The 13,228-nt window shown below is 36.2% G+C and overlaps 1 protein-coding gene across 1 annotated transcript in view; it reads left to right on the top strand.

Annotated features, from left to right (window-relative positions):
• TMEM131 (transmembrane protein 131) overlaps nt 1–13,228 on the top strand; it is an 88,249-nt gene that overhangs the window by 23,507 nt on the left and 51,514 nt on the right. Inside the window, exons 3-4 of the mRNA XM_065741170.1 lie at nt 3,814–3,854; nt 10,927–10,995. Coding sequence (XP_065597242.1) covers nt 3,814–3,854; nt 10,927–10,995 — 110 coding nt within the window. The remainder of the gene's footprint in view (nt 1–3,813; nt 3,855–10,926; nt 10,996–13,228) is intronic.

Here is a 13,228-nt window from a genome sequence, read left to right as displayed (position 1 = left end):
CCAGGCATGTTGCCATGGAGTGTTGATCTCAAATGGCAGCAGAGGCCTATGTTTAGATAACTGAATGTAGTGTTAGGTAATGTGACCTCTTACCAAAAAATAAAGTCTGGCTGTTACAACAAACTGGTGAGATATTAAGATGATGGTGTTGGTTGGATTTTTTTTCTTTGTTTTTCTAGATGAAGTTAACATTAGTTTTAGGGGCAACATTCAGAGTGTAAGGTCTAGGGTTTTGATTCTCTTTTTTGGCCTGGATCATTCAAAAACTGTTGATGAGTTATTGGGGTGTACTTTCAGATACAGATTGTCTATGTGAAATCTTTCTTGCGGGCACCCCTGGGGTAAGTTGTTTTATGTATTGAAAACAGCTTATTGAAACCAGCGCAGAATGCTGTCATATTTTTCTGAAGTATATCCAAGTCTTGAGTGCAAGCATTTGGGTAGGAGGATTTCTAAGCCCACGGTACTGATAGAAAGGGTGATCTTTTCCTGTCTTGCTTCATTATCCCACTCAGTTGTACATTTCTACTGCTTTTTTTTGCTGATCTTATTTTTTGTTGCCACTAGGCAGTTGAATCAGAAAACAATTGCAATTGAAAATTCTCCCCTGTAACTTATAACTCTTAAAATACTAAGTGTTCACGTGCAGCCTTTTTCTTGATCTGTATCAAGCTTACAATTGCAAGGTAGTATTTTGTTATTTCTAATATTTCTGTACAAATAAGTTGTAATAAATTTTCCTGTATATCATATTTTTCTGCTATTGGTGTATTACAGATGTATACTCTACAGTGGAAAAGAGTAAGCTGTATTTATTAAAAACCTTAATTTTTTAGTTCTCTTTACCTGGTAAACGGTCAATATTCAGCAAAACCCATACTTTCTATAGTTGGTTGATCAGGTGTGCACTTTTTAGTTCTTGGTATTTGTTTGACTGTTGGAAAAGGGATGTAGTCACACTTGAAAACACAGTAAATCTATATTTCTACTTGACGATCAAGTAAAAGTAATTTAAAACATGTAACTGACCACATTTGTATGTCTTTGTTTACCGTGAGACTAATAAACATGTAATAAAAAATGAGTGATAATTATAGAAACTGCCACATGAGATTTATTTTTGGTTTAGTTCCGTGATGCTATGGTTGAGCTGATGAGCTGCTGGAGTTCCTATGCTGTCTCTTTGGTCTTGATTGACCCTGATTTCAATCCTCCTAAAAGTGATTTAATTTGTCATTTTGCTTTGTTTTTGAGATATCTGTAAGCACAAACAGGCATTTCCTCAGAAGCAAGTCTTCAGTAGATTTTTGCTTTGTTTTTAGAATTTGCCAAAGTGATTTGTGATTTTAAAACTCAATATACAGACATTAGACTAGACTAATATTTTCACTGCAGGTATTTAATTACCAAATATAGAAGAGTAAACTCTAGGTGGTCCTACACACAAAAATGTAACTCCCAACAGTTAAACAGCACCTATAGTTGTGTAGTAGTTCAGCTGTTGTTAATGATGTATATTTCTGTTCCTGTATTTTCTGGAGTTATGTTTTATCTCTGCTGTTTTCTGTTTAAAGTTGGCCTGAGTAGGGTCTTACACTAACGCTGGCATTAGGGCACGTTGACTGCTGTGTTGAGACAGTGTTTAAGTGACTAGGTAACAAACAGCTTTTCCTACCAAATTGCTAAAAATGTAATAATGTGCTCCCTTGCTAGAGCCAAAGCTAGTTGTCAAGGATGGGACAGTGTTGATAGTAACTATTTTGGTTGCCTTGTCATGAGATCTGAACCTGTTGGCTTTGTCATCTGTCAGGTAACTGCTGGTGTGCCTTAGTTATGTTTCTCTACAGAAAATTCAATTTCTGAAAGGAAGACTGTATTTGTTTGTAGTGGATATTGCACTGTTGAGAGTGGTGGTAATGATCTATATGGTTGAATGTTTTAAATCTGTGAACTTCAGGTAGTAGTTTGACAGTATTTCTGAAGAATTTTGTCTCAGCAATTATTGGTTGTCTCTTTCCAGTAGGTCACTGGTACCTAATATAGTGTGGAAGAATGGAACCAGCAAACTTAGGAGAAGAATAGTTTTAAATGACTGTAGAGTCATTTAGACTGGGAATGGGAAATGATGACTGACCAAAAAAAAAAAAAAAAAAGTTGAAGTCAAAGCTTGTTAATATGTGAGTAGTATAACTTTGCTAGGAGAAATTTGCAAGTTAAATATTTCTACTTAAAAAATGCATTAAAAAAAAAACAACAAAAAGTGCTGTTGTCCTAATTATGGTGCAAATGTGGAATGTAAATTTAAATGAAAGCTTCCCAATTTGTTGATTTTTAAAATATAATAATCAACTTACATTGTCCTTTAGGATGTTGTTTAATGAAGAAAAACTGCCCTGATTATGCTATGCTGCAAAGCAAAATTTCTTGTGAACTCATTCCTCCTGCCATGTCCTAGCAAGGCTTTCTGCCTGTCTCTCTCTGAGACTTTAAAAAATAAAAGCTAATTGATTCTCCGTCTGGTTGTTAAAATTATGATCAGATCCTCAGGTTATCTTGGTTTTTGAGTGTAAGTAAATTCTCTTCCAGCTTTCTTTAGTTTGATATCAGTTGTGGGGTCATTAAACCAAATAATTTGATCTTAAATCTGAATTACTACTTACATTTCCAGTCCAAAATTGTTCCTTGTTGTGAATTGAGCATTAATTTTTTTATGGAGTAAATGACAGTAATAGATAGACTGTTGGAAATTTTGTAATTATTACTGTCTTCAGAAAGAGAAACGGATTCTTTACTCGTAGGGATTTTCACATTTGAACTAAAGATTTGATTGTTTTTTCCTAAGTAAAACTTTTTCTTTGGTTAGCAACGGACAGAAAATATAACTTCTAGCTGATTAGAAGTCAGTGAAATGCCCAGTCAAGGGAGTTGATTTTTAGTTATGAATTGCAAAGTGAAAAATTATAATTCACCCTGTGAAGAAGCTTCTTTTTCCTAGAGTTATGAATGGTGTAATTTGAGTCAGTATATGTGCTATGGACTTTATTAGACCTGTACGTTTCCTTTCCTGTTTAGAAGATTTAAATTCTTGACCTTGGCCTTGAGATGCTTGTTTGAGAAGGACTGAGATCCTAAATCTGGTCCTCAAATCCAGGATCAAAACAGAACTTAAAAAAAGGCTTGTCAGAATGTGTCAGAGAGGTCGTTCCATACAGAGCCTTCCTGACTGGGATTTCTTAAGGAAGAGCAAACTGGTTGGAATGTCTTAGGCAACCTTACCTCCTCCTGTTATATGATTAACTGTAATGTCCAGCAGAGGGACAGTAAAGGTATGAATAATAGAGGCTAGGAGATCATTAGCAGAGAAGGAGGTAAAGTTTACTAATCAAATAGAGGTGACAGCGTTGTTTTCTGATTTTTTGAATAACAGCAGTAGGATTGTTATTTGACTGTTACTTGTTCTAGATGTTTTTCTTTGTAATCTGTTTCTTATGTCTCCGGTAGCTTTTTCTGTCGCTCCCTTCTTTTCCTGTTCTCAGTTTTAAGTTACTGCTTGTCTCACAGTTTGTAGCAGTCCCTACAACTTGAGCAGTTCTTGCCTGGAGCCAAATGGTCTTTGGGTAGAACCTGATGGTTTAATTTCTTCAAGTAATTAATTATAAAAAAGCAGATACATGTTTTCTCCTCTGAATTGGAACTTCCCTTTCATTGTTCAGAATGTGATCAATAGCTTGTTACAGATGCTGACTTTTTTTTGCCCTCACATGAGACATCATGCTGTCAGTCTCTTCAATTTATTTGTTTTTCTTTTTACAGACTGAGACAACTATAGGCCTCAGTTCATATCAACAGAAAAGGTAAGCAGAGTTTTCTCAACATTTAATTAGCAATATTACCGTGAAATTGTTTATATTTTTGCTAGAATAAAAGAGATTAGTGTAAGAAAAATAAACTTTTGTACTATTTTTGATTATTGCTGTTGTATAGGGAAAAAAATGAAATGTTTTCTATTTTTTTCTACTTTTATAAATAGAAAATTCTTTTGCTTAGTTATTTCATTTTTATCTTCTTTTGAATGTGTGAGAAAGGACAAGTTTTTTACAAATATAAAATGATTCACCTGATTTATGCAGATTTTATAACAATTTTATTGCTAACATGAGCCTTGACTATTGCACTAAAAATACCCACTGTAACTGCGAGTAGTAGGGATCTGAATATTGTGAAGGCTTGGACAACTGTATCACTTAGCATGAGAAATAAATTAAAGAATCTACCAAGTTGAGTTCTTTAATCCTCTTAGCAATGTATACCACAGAATTCTGTGGAAGTAAAAAGGGAATAAAGTGCAACTCTGATTGTAAATTCACTGAAGTTTTAAGTGTTTTATGAGAAGGGAGTGGATTTGTTTATCTGCTGCAAAATTTCTTGGAGCCCTTTTGAAGAACAGTTTTATGATCTTGCTTTCAGTAGTTTTCCTTTAGGTTTTTTTTCCCCTCCTTTGTATGGAACTGTGTAGTATCTGAGAAACTAAAGGTGTCCTTCTTCATAATCCGTATTTTTTTTCCCTTAAGACTCCTGAGGTAGTCCTTTGGATTTAATGGAATGCACTGAACAGCATAAATGTATGTTCGTATTGCCTAGGTGTGAGCTTAAGAGCATCTCTTTGCAGGAAGTTTTGAAAAATCTGAGGTGAAAAAGAAAGAAATTCTTCCCATTTTGTACTTAAAAAGCCTTCATCCGTATTAGTATCGCCTCCTGCCAATCTGTTACCTCCTGATTAGATACTTACCTAAATCTTGTGATATAAATCTCCTGAATTATATGAGAATACTGTACAGCTTACCTAGTATTAAGTTTTTAGTACTAGATGAACAGGCTAGTAAGGACAAAGAGTGAACATGAAAATGCTAAAGAATCTCTGAGGATGTGGCAGGTCTTTCATGTCAGGTGAAATTAAATCCATTTTATCTTTGCTTTGATAATATGATCTCTTCTTGTTTACATTAAGTATTGAAATAAGGCAATTACTGCAGAGTTTAATCTGAAGCTTGAGCTAGTTTGTATATTATGGTAATGTGAATTTTGTCGAACTTGTATTATACCAACTTTTCATTTGCTTTTTAATTAAGGAAGCGTAGCTTAGTCATGCTGCATAAAACTTGAAAATTCTTGTTGCTTCACCTTCCTTGCTTCTTCCCAACCCCCTCCCTACCCTCAGCACTGAAGGCTTCTCTCTGCCATTCATGACTTGTCTGTTTATTTCTAGTCTGTGAAGATTCTGAAACTTTCCTCTTTGTGCAGCACATCTATGTGCTGTCAATCAGATTGCAAGTATGCAAACATGAATTTAAGGATAGAAGTGGAAGTTGAAAGGCCCTGTTTCATCTCACGCTGAATCAGACTTCTTGGAGATCATTTAAATGGAATTGTTTAAATAATAGTCTTAGTGGCAAAAAGGAAGTGCTTCTTTCATTGGATTGTGTGCAACTTCTTTGTCTCCCAGAACACACAGAAATTTGGTGGCCCCTGAGAGTGAGTCCCAGGCCATGGATTAGATCTTTGAGGTTTTTTGTTTTATTTTAATTTCTCATCTGAGAATATTTCTTTCTGTGTTGGAAGTTTGTGTTTAGAGTGTATTCTAATAAAAGCTATGGGCTTACAGATAGGAAAGAATTCCTGGTTTGAGAATTGTGAAAGAAATACTAGAGAGCATTCAAAGGACATCTGTGATGGCTACAAAGGCTCTGGGGGACAAGACATAGGAGGAGCAGCTGAGGCCCTGTAGTGTGCTGAGCACAGAGCAGAGGAGCTGAGCCCTGATGGCGGCTGCAGCTCTCCCAGGGAGCGGAGGGGCAGCGCTGAGCTCTGCTCTGTGACAGCGACAGGGCCCGAGGGAACGGCATGGAGCTGTGTCAGGGCAGGGGCAGCTGGGGTAGGGACAGTGCTGCACCACAGCGCGGTGGGCATGGAAGGGGCTGCACAGGGCACTGGACTTCAAGGAACGTTTGGACACCACTTTCAGGAATAGGGTGTAATTTTGGGTAGTCCTGCATGGAGCCAGGATTCAATTATTCTTGTTGTATCCCTTGTAACTTTTAGGATATTCTGTCAAATATACAGTGCGATCCGCTTCTTATCAGTGATATATTTAGTGTTCAGTCACAATACAATAAAAACTTAAAGACCTACGCTGCAAACTTTTCAGTGGTGTATTACAAAGTAAATACCCAATTTGCTTCCTGTCTATTTCCCTCCTTGACTTTGTGGCTACTGTTTTTTGTTTTTGTTTTGTTCATATTTCATTCTAGGTGATTTTGTAAAATGACATTGCTAGAAACTGAATGTCTCATCCACGTGCTTAACTTTTCTAGATGATTGTTTATCATTGTGCTTATTAGTCACTGTAATACTTCCTTCTTGGTATAGCTTGCAGATATCTTATCTACATGATTTTTTTTCAGTTCTTTGATCTGCTTTTTAATACTAAGTGAGAGGGGATAAGTGAACTAGTCACTTAACTTCTGTTTTGTTCTCGTCTGTGATCAGACTATAGTATACCAATTGAAGCGTCTCCCTGTTCTTTCCTCACGCTTTTCCCAGACAGCCTCCAAGAAAGTTAACTTTGAAGTTTTAACATTTGACATAATGAACACATTTTCCCAATAAGGAGTTAATACTGGCATTACTAAGTCAACCACTACCTGGGTGTAGTTTATTAAAAACCTTAGTTGCTAGTATTTGTATTCATCTGTACTTATAGTCTTGACTAATGCCAGATGTTTATGTGGTCAACTGTTTTCTGGGAGCTGATTTTTTCACTGAGGCTACATTTAATACCCTTATTTCTAAAAATAATTTTAGCTATAAAAATGTAAGTGCATTTTCTGATATTTGTAGCTCATTTTTGAGCTTTGTAACCTTATTTTTTAATGTTTAGAAGTCACGGATGGGACCAGGGAAATGTAATTGGTTACTTGCTATTTTAGCCTAAAATGTTCCACCTTTTAGGTGTCTCTTTCAAGGACATTCTGCCATGAGAAGTACCTATTGTGATATATTTGACTGTCACTTTAAAAATTCATACAGCTAATATTGGAGACATTTTCATTTTGTTTTGTGGTAATAGAAACAATGGAGTAGTGGCTTTCTGAGAGTCTAAGTGTTACTAAAGTAATAAGATCTCATGCAGTTTGATGCGCTTTAATGCTCTTCTTTATATTGTTGATTTATGGCATAGAAAAGGAGTAAAACCCTTTATACAAATGTTAAAGTAATATGGGAGAAATGCATGTAGATATAATCCTTAGACCTGAATTTTCCACAGTATCAATTAAAGATGGTACATAGAAGATTCCTCAGAGCACAGGCATCCTCCAGAAATCCCAGAAAAATAGGTTCATAGGTTCATAAGGTTGGAAAGGACCTACAAGATCATCTAGTCCAACCATCCTGCTATCACTATCCCTACCCAACTACTAAATCAAATCCCTTAGCACCTCAACTAAACGCTTCTTGAACAGCGCTAGGGATGGTGCCTCAACCACCTCCCTAGGCAGGCCATTCCAGTGCCTGACCACTCTTTCAGAGAAAAAATGTTTCTAATCTAAATCTTCCCTGGCGCAACTTGTGGCCATTCCCTCTCATCCTGTCATTAGTTATCAGGGAGAAGAGGCCCACCTCCTCCTCACCACAACCCCCCTTCAGGAAGTGGTAGAGTGCAGTAAGGGAGAATACTGAAAGAAAGTTACCACCAAACTTTGCAGAACTCTTTAAATGTTGTATTTGACAAGCACGTTGTCCATCTCTAAATGCAGAAGTGTGCGTGGTTGTTGTAAAATTGAATGCCTAGCATGCTGCGATAAGCAGCAGAATTTCTTTAAAACATCTTTCAGAATGTCCTTAAGTGGTAGGATATTGTCTTTACACTGGTGGACATCTGTCTTCCCAGGCACTGATATTGAAGCATCTATAATTGCACCTGGGAATAACCTTATTGGGACTCGAAGTTGCACTTCTGTGAATCACATTTTGTAGTACGTCACATCTGTTTATGTTCTACTAATAAAGTAGTTATTTTAGTACTCGAGGAAAATGCTCTCTCACACTGGTGACAGAACAGATGGTACAGTGAGGGAAGTGGCTGTGTTCAGGAGTGCATGTAGTCAAAATCCTTGCAGTAGGGTAGAAGCATAGGAACCGTCTAGAGTCAGTACCAGGTGCAAGTCTTTCCTGAAACTTCCTAGATTCAGATGTCTTCTGGCTAATTCTTGGTTAATCTTGAATCTGCGAGAGCTTTCTTGCTGGCAGATGTCAGTAGTTCTTTCTCATTCAGTTGCATCTTTTCTTTTTTGTGTTGTTCTTGACCTTGAAGATTAGAAAACTTGAAGGAACAGGGGAAGGAAAACGTATATATTCTGATGCACGTCTGGGAAGCCTGGAGCTCTACATGCATATATAATGATTAACTTAAATGTCATTATGCTTTAGAGTTGCCCTACCCGTGGGTGTATGCAGCCTCTTGTGAGCAAGTGTCCAACAGAGCAGACGTTATCATCATTTTGTAAGTCTGCTACAAGTTGGGCCTTTCAGTAGGCAGTGTTGGAATTCTAATATTGCTCATACTTATTGGAGCCTTATTGTAGGTGTGTCTTTTGTTATAGTTGACATTTGTTATGCTGTAGTTGCCTTTACTGAACTTTAATCATTTAAAAAATCTGTGCTGTCTAAATCAAAGTGATACTTGAACTTTTATATATCCTAGTTGTCCAAGTTAGGTGAAATGACTTTAATGCATTTGTAATAAAGATATTCACTATCATTTCTATAAATACTATATTTCTGGTAACTTTAAAAGTTAATTCCTTTTAAATAAAAGGAATGGTTATAAATTTTTTACCAATAAAATACAGAAGTGCTGCTTGCCTCATCTTTCAAGTGCTTGAAACTGGAAGAAAATTGCAATGTATTATTGAAAGAACTGTTTTAACAATCACTTGAAAAGAAAAGTAATTCCTGTTCAGTATTCCAATTATCTTTGACAATAGAGATGTGTGGGCTTTGTTGTTTAAAGCTAAAAAATGCACTACAAATGTTTTTTAAAATTGGACCATAAGCTTTGAAGAAGGGAGATGATGATCACTTTGAAGATGGGTTCAGAACTTGTTTTATCCTGTCAAAATATCACTACTATTGTAATTTTCCACCTTAATTCTGTCTGAAACACCAGTTTTGTGGGGATGTTGTATGAGGTGAGGTTTAGTTTTAGCTGCTATCTGACTGCTCCAGTGAGTCATAGCAGCACAATAGTAGCAAGAACTGTTGCTTTGTGTAGACTTGAATTCAGTTCTTCCTGTCACTGGGACTTGCACCTGCTTTTTTTTCTGTTTTCAGATATATGTACATGTGTGTGACTAAAGCAGTCTGTATGACATTGAATCTTGGAATAAAGCTATTTTTAAGAGCTAAGCTCTAAGTAGTATTGAAGATGTTTCAACATCAGGGTGTGCAGAGCTGTAAATCAGCTCAAAACATGAATAGATCTCCCTATTACACATGTATTGTACTTGAAGTGGGAGAAATATAGTTGTAGAGTACTGGAGTGAATACGAGTTTGTGTTTCTTATAAAATATACTGTGAATTTGTTACAGTGGTGTTGTCCAGTTTTAGGCTATTAGAGAGTGCATTTAGATTTCATGCTCTGTTTTTGAAGTTTTACTCCTGCAAATTGCTTCCTTGTTGAAATGGTTGTGCAGTTTGGAAAAGTATCTAAATCTGATAGACAGTTATTTTTCAGGAAAGTATGCTAGGCAGATTGGTCAAGTTCAAGACTTCAGCTGCCATAAAGCCAGCCACAGGTGTCTATCTGAGGATACCTTATAACTTTTTTGCTTTTCCCTTTTCTAAGGTAGATTGGGTAGTGCTCCTCTGGAGCACCTCTCTTTACCCAGGGTGTGTAGTTGTGTTTTGCTCTTTGAGATTCTTAATTTTAATACCAAGTCAGAAAAGAGGATCTGAAAAGAGAATGCAGTTCTACAGTCAGCTAAAAAAAATAGTCATTTGAGGAAAAAAATGATTTATAGCCATTGTTTAGGCTTTCCTTCCCTTACTGTCTCCTTGCTTTATGTTCACTGTGATTATGAATTTTACTCAGCCCAAGGTAAAGTGTTACTCATGTACAGAGATGTGGGCATGGTCACAGTCATTTCATTCTGAATAGGAAAATGTTTTAGTCAATTAAATTGCTTTATATTCTTTGTTCTAACTTGGGTTGTGGGTTATTGATTGTGCTCTCTGACTGTGTCTGTTTTGGTTTATAAAAACAGACAAACCGAAAAACATTACCAGAGGATGGTTTCTGGTACTCTGTGGTCTTTACTGCTGGATTGTTTGAGTGGTATTTAAGTGTTAGCCTTCATCAACTATTACTCTTCCAGTTACCAGTAGCAGGTTAGTACAGGCGAAGCCACAGGATGTTTCTAAAGCAATGTTAACAGCATAAATGTGGGCTGATTTGTTCCGTGTGGCATCAGTACCAGCAAATGGGATCAGGATGGTTTGTATGCTACTCCAGTTGTAGCTAGAGAAACGCATGGTGTATATTGTCATGTATTCATCAGGTATCCTGAGGAGAATGTTTGCATGTCGCTATGGAAGAGGATACAATCTTATTTAGCTTACTGCAATGCGTACTTTTCCTCTAAATACTGATGATGAGTCTTTCAATTATGCCTGTTTCCAAAGTCTGTACTATTGCATAGTGTTTCTTGGAGGTACCAAGTAGTCATGTAGAACTGCTAAAATTGTGGGGCAAGTTTGTCAAGATAAGTTTCTTCCGCTGAATTAGATATGCTGTTATCAGTGTTAATGAATAGGGTAATTCAAGAGACAAAAACGTATGTTTTACAGAGTTTAATTTTTTCTTGCAGTGTATCCCTGTATCGGGGAAATTGTCGACCTCTGCGGTTCGAGCCACCAATGCTGGATTTCCACGAGCAGTAAGTTGAAAAGTCTTCTAATTGGTTCAATTAAATCTGAAGAGCTTTTATAAGTGAAGGACAGCTTAGTATACAGAGAGAGAGCACCTTCAGTGCCTGACTTGTACTTGAGGATGGTGTAAACAGAAGTGATGACATTTCAAACGTTCTTGTTAGCAGTTCAACAGAGAAGAAAAAACAGCCTAAGTGTGCCTTAGTGCAGTAATGCTTGCGAGACACTTTCCGTCTTCAGCCAGCTCTGCTGCTGGATGAAGGACTGTTTTATTTACACAGGAGCCATGGGTTATTAACAAGATTTCCTACTCCTTGTTTGTAGGAAAAGCCAAACATGGGTGTAGTGACTACAGAGATGTGCAGGGTGATGCCTGTATATTGATACAGTGTGTATTTGTTTCTGAAGGAGTTGCAACTGTATTGTTTACAAAGACTGGCCTTCTAGAAATAGCTTTGATTCAAAAATAGAAAGTTAATGTCACTATGTAGTGAAGTTATATGGAGATGCCTCGTTTTACAGAGCTTATTTGTGTCAGTCTGCAGAAATATAATCTAATATGGGAACACATTTTCTGATTATAGTAAATCACTATCAACTCTTCATTATTACCCCAAAACATGAGATATTTGTTTCCATCAGTAGCTGGTCAGAGATAAGAGGATAACAGGTTCTAAGCTGAGTAGTGAAATATGGAACAGTAAATCTGACTTCTCTGTGTCTCTGCTCTAACAAATGTTATTGTGTTATAGTCAACAAGTTATAATGTTGAGTGTGGTGCAAATGTAGAAACTTGTACAGCAGTTTGCTCTTCCACTAGAGTTCCTGTAAAAATGCGTTGATTTAGTTTTAAGTGACTTTTTATTAAAACTGTATAAATTTTCTGTCCATAGTAATTACAGAATTGGATAATAATGTATTTTCTATGGTTTTTTTGATTCTCAGTGGCTATAAATGTTCTCTTGATGTAGTCTGAAGTATGCTGGTTTTACAGGTCACCTATATATTGCATGCTTATCTGAAGAAGCTGTATGTGTTTCCTTTTTTCTTTGTGGATTTCCAAATCTACTTCCTTTTTTTTTTTTTAATGAACTAGAAGTGGTTCACACGCTGTCATAAATACTTCAAGCTGTTCTTCATTATATTTTTCCTTTTTATATAAGCTGAAAGCACCAAAATAGTTTAGATCTAGTACACCATTAAAATAGTCTAAATCAGTTACTTACAAGAAGCATAAGGGATTCTGTGCAATAAATATAGAACTTGGGGACTGCTGACTGATATCAGTTAACACAGGGAACCTGTGTGTGTGTGTCAGAACTTGGATCATTGTGTTTTTGGTGTTTTTTTTTTTTTCAATTTTAATCTGAAAGTTTGTTATCCTTACTTTAGCTGTTGTAGTTTAGATAATAATCTCAGTCAGAAATCACCTTCTAATTTATTACAATCCAGAGTAAGAGGTGAAAAACAGCTTTAGAAAAGGTTTTGATTTGGAGTCCCAGTGTTCAGTTTAAAATCTGTCCTTAGGCATTTAAATAGAAGTGAACTGACTGTATAAGAGGTGAGCAACTCAACCTTATGGTCTGAATAAATAGCATATGCCAAGCACCCTGGAAGTAAAATAATTCATACTTTAGCTTTTGTGTTTTTTGAGTTAATAATGGATTATAGAAAAATCCTAAAATACATATTTAGTTTCTGAATAAGAGTTGTACCTAAAGCGTTTTGTTAAAAGATAGCATTTAGTAGAGCAAGCTTGTTCAAAGATCATGTTGACGCAGAGAGCTATCAACATGTATCATTTCTAGGCTAAAGGAAGTTGCAATATTTAATTTCAGTCATAAGGTAACCTGTTCTTCTTGTGACGTTTTTGGTCTGCTTAGTGGTGTTTGAGTTTAATAGATCTTTCAAAATCATGCCAACTTAAACATCTATGATATTAATGGAAATCTATTTTATCTAGGGATTCAGTTGCTAAATAAGTCCTGCAGACACTGTTCCTTGTGCTCCTCCTAGAGATGAGATTACAGTGCGTTGCAAACTTCTATTTTATAGGAGGTTGTTTTGTAATGATGCTTTTATGTAAAATAATACAGTATTCTGCCACTTTGAAGACAGTCCAGATAATCTCAGATTTATCACAAGAAAAGTGTGCTCTGTGTTAGGATATGCAAATCTTCGCTTCAAAAGATCCCAGATTTTCTTGGCATACATTAAGCCCCTGGGAATAGGGTGGGACCA

This window comes from Cyrtonyx montezumae, unplaced genomic scaffold (genome assembly GCF_038088225.1).
Source record: "Cyrtonyx montezumae isolate F1298 unplaced genomic scaffold, pur_monq_1.0 scaffold_3, whole genome shotgun sequence".
NCBI lineage: Eukaryota > Metazoa > Chordata > Aves > Galliformes > Odontophoridae > Cyrtonyx > Cyrtonyx montezumae.
The sequence above is the reverse complement of the archived record's forward strand: the minus strand, read 5'-3'. Positions and strand labels throughout refer to the sequence as shown.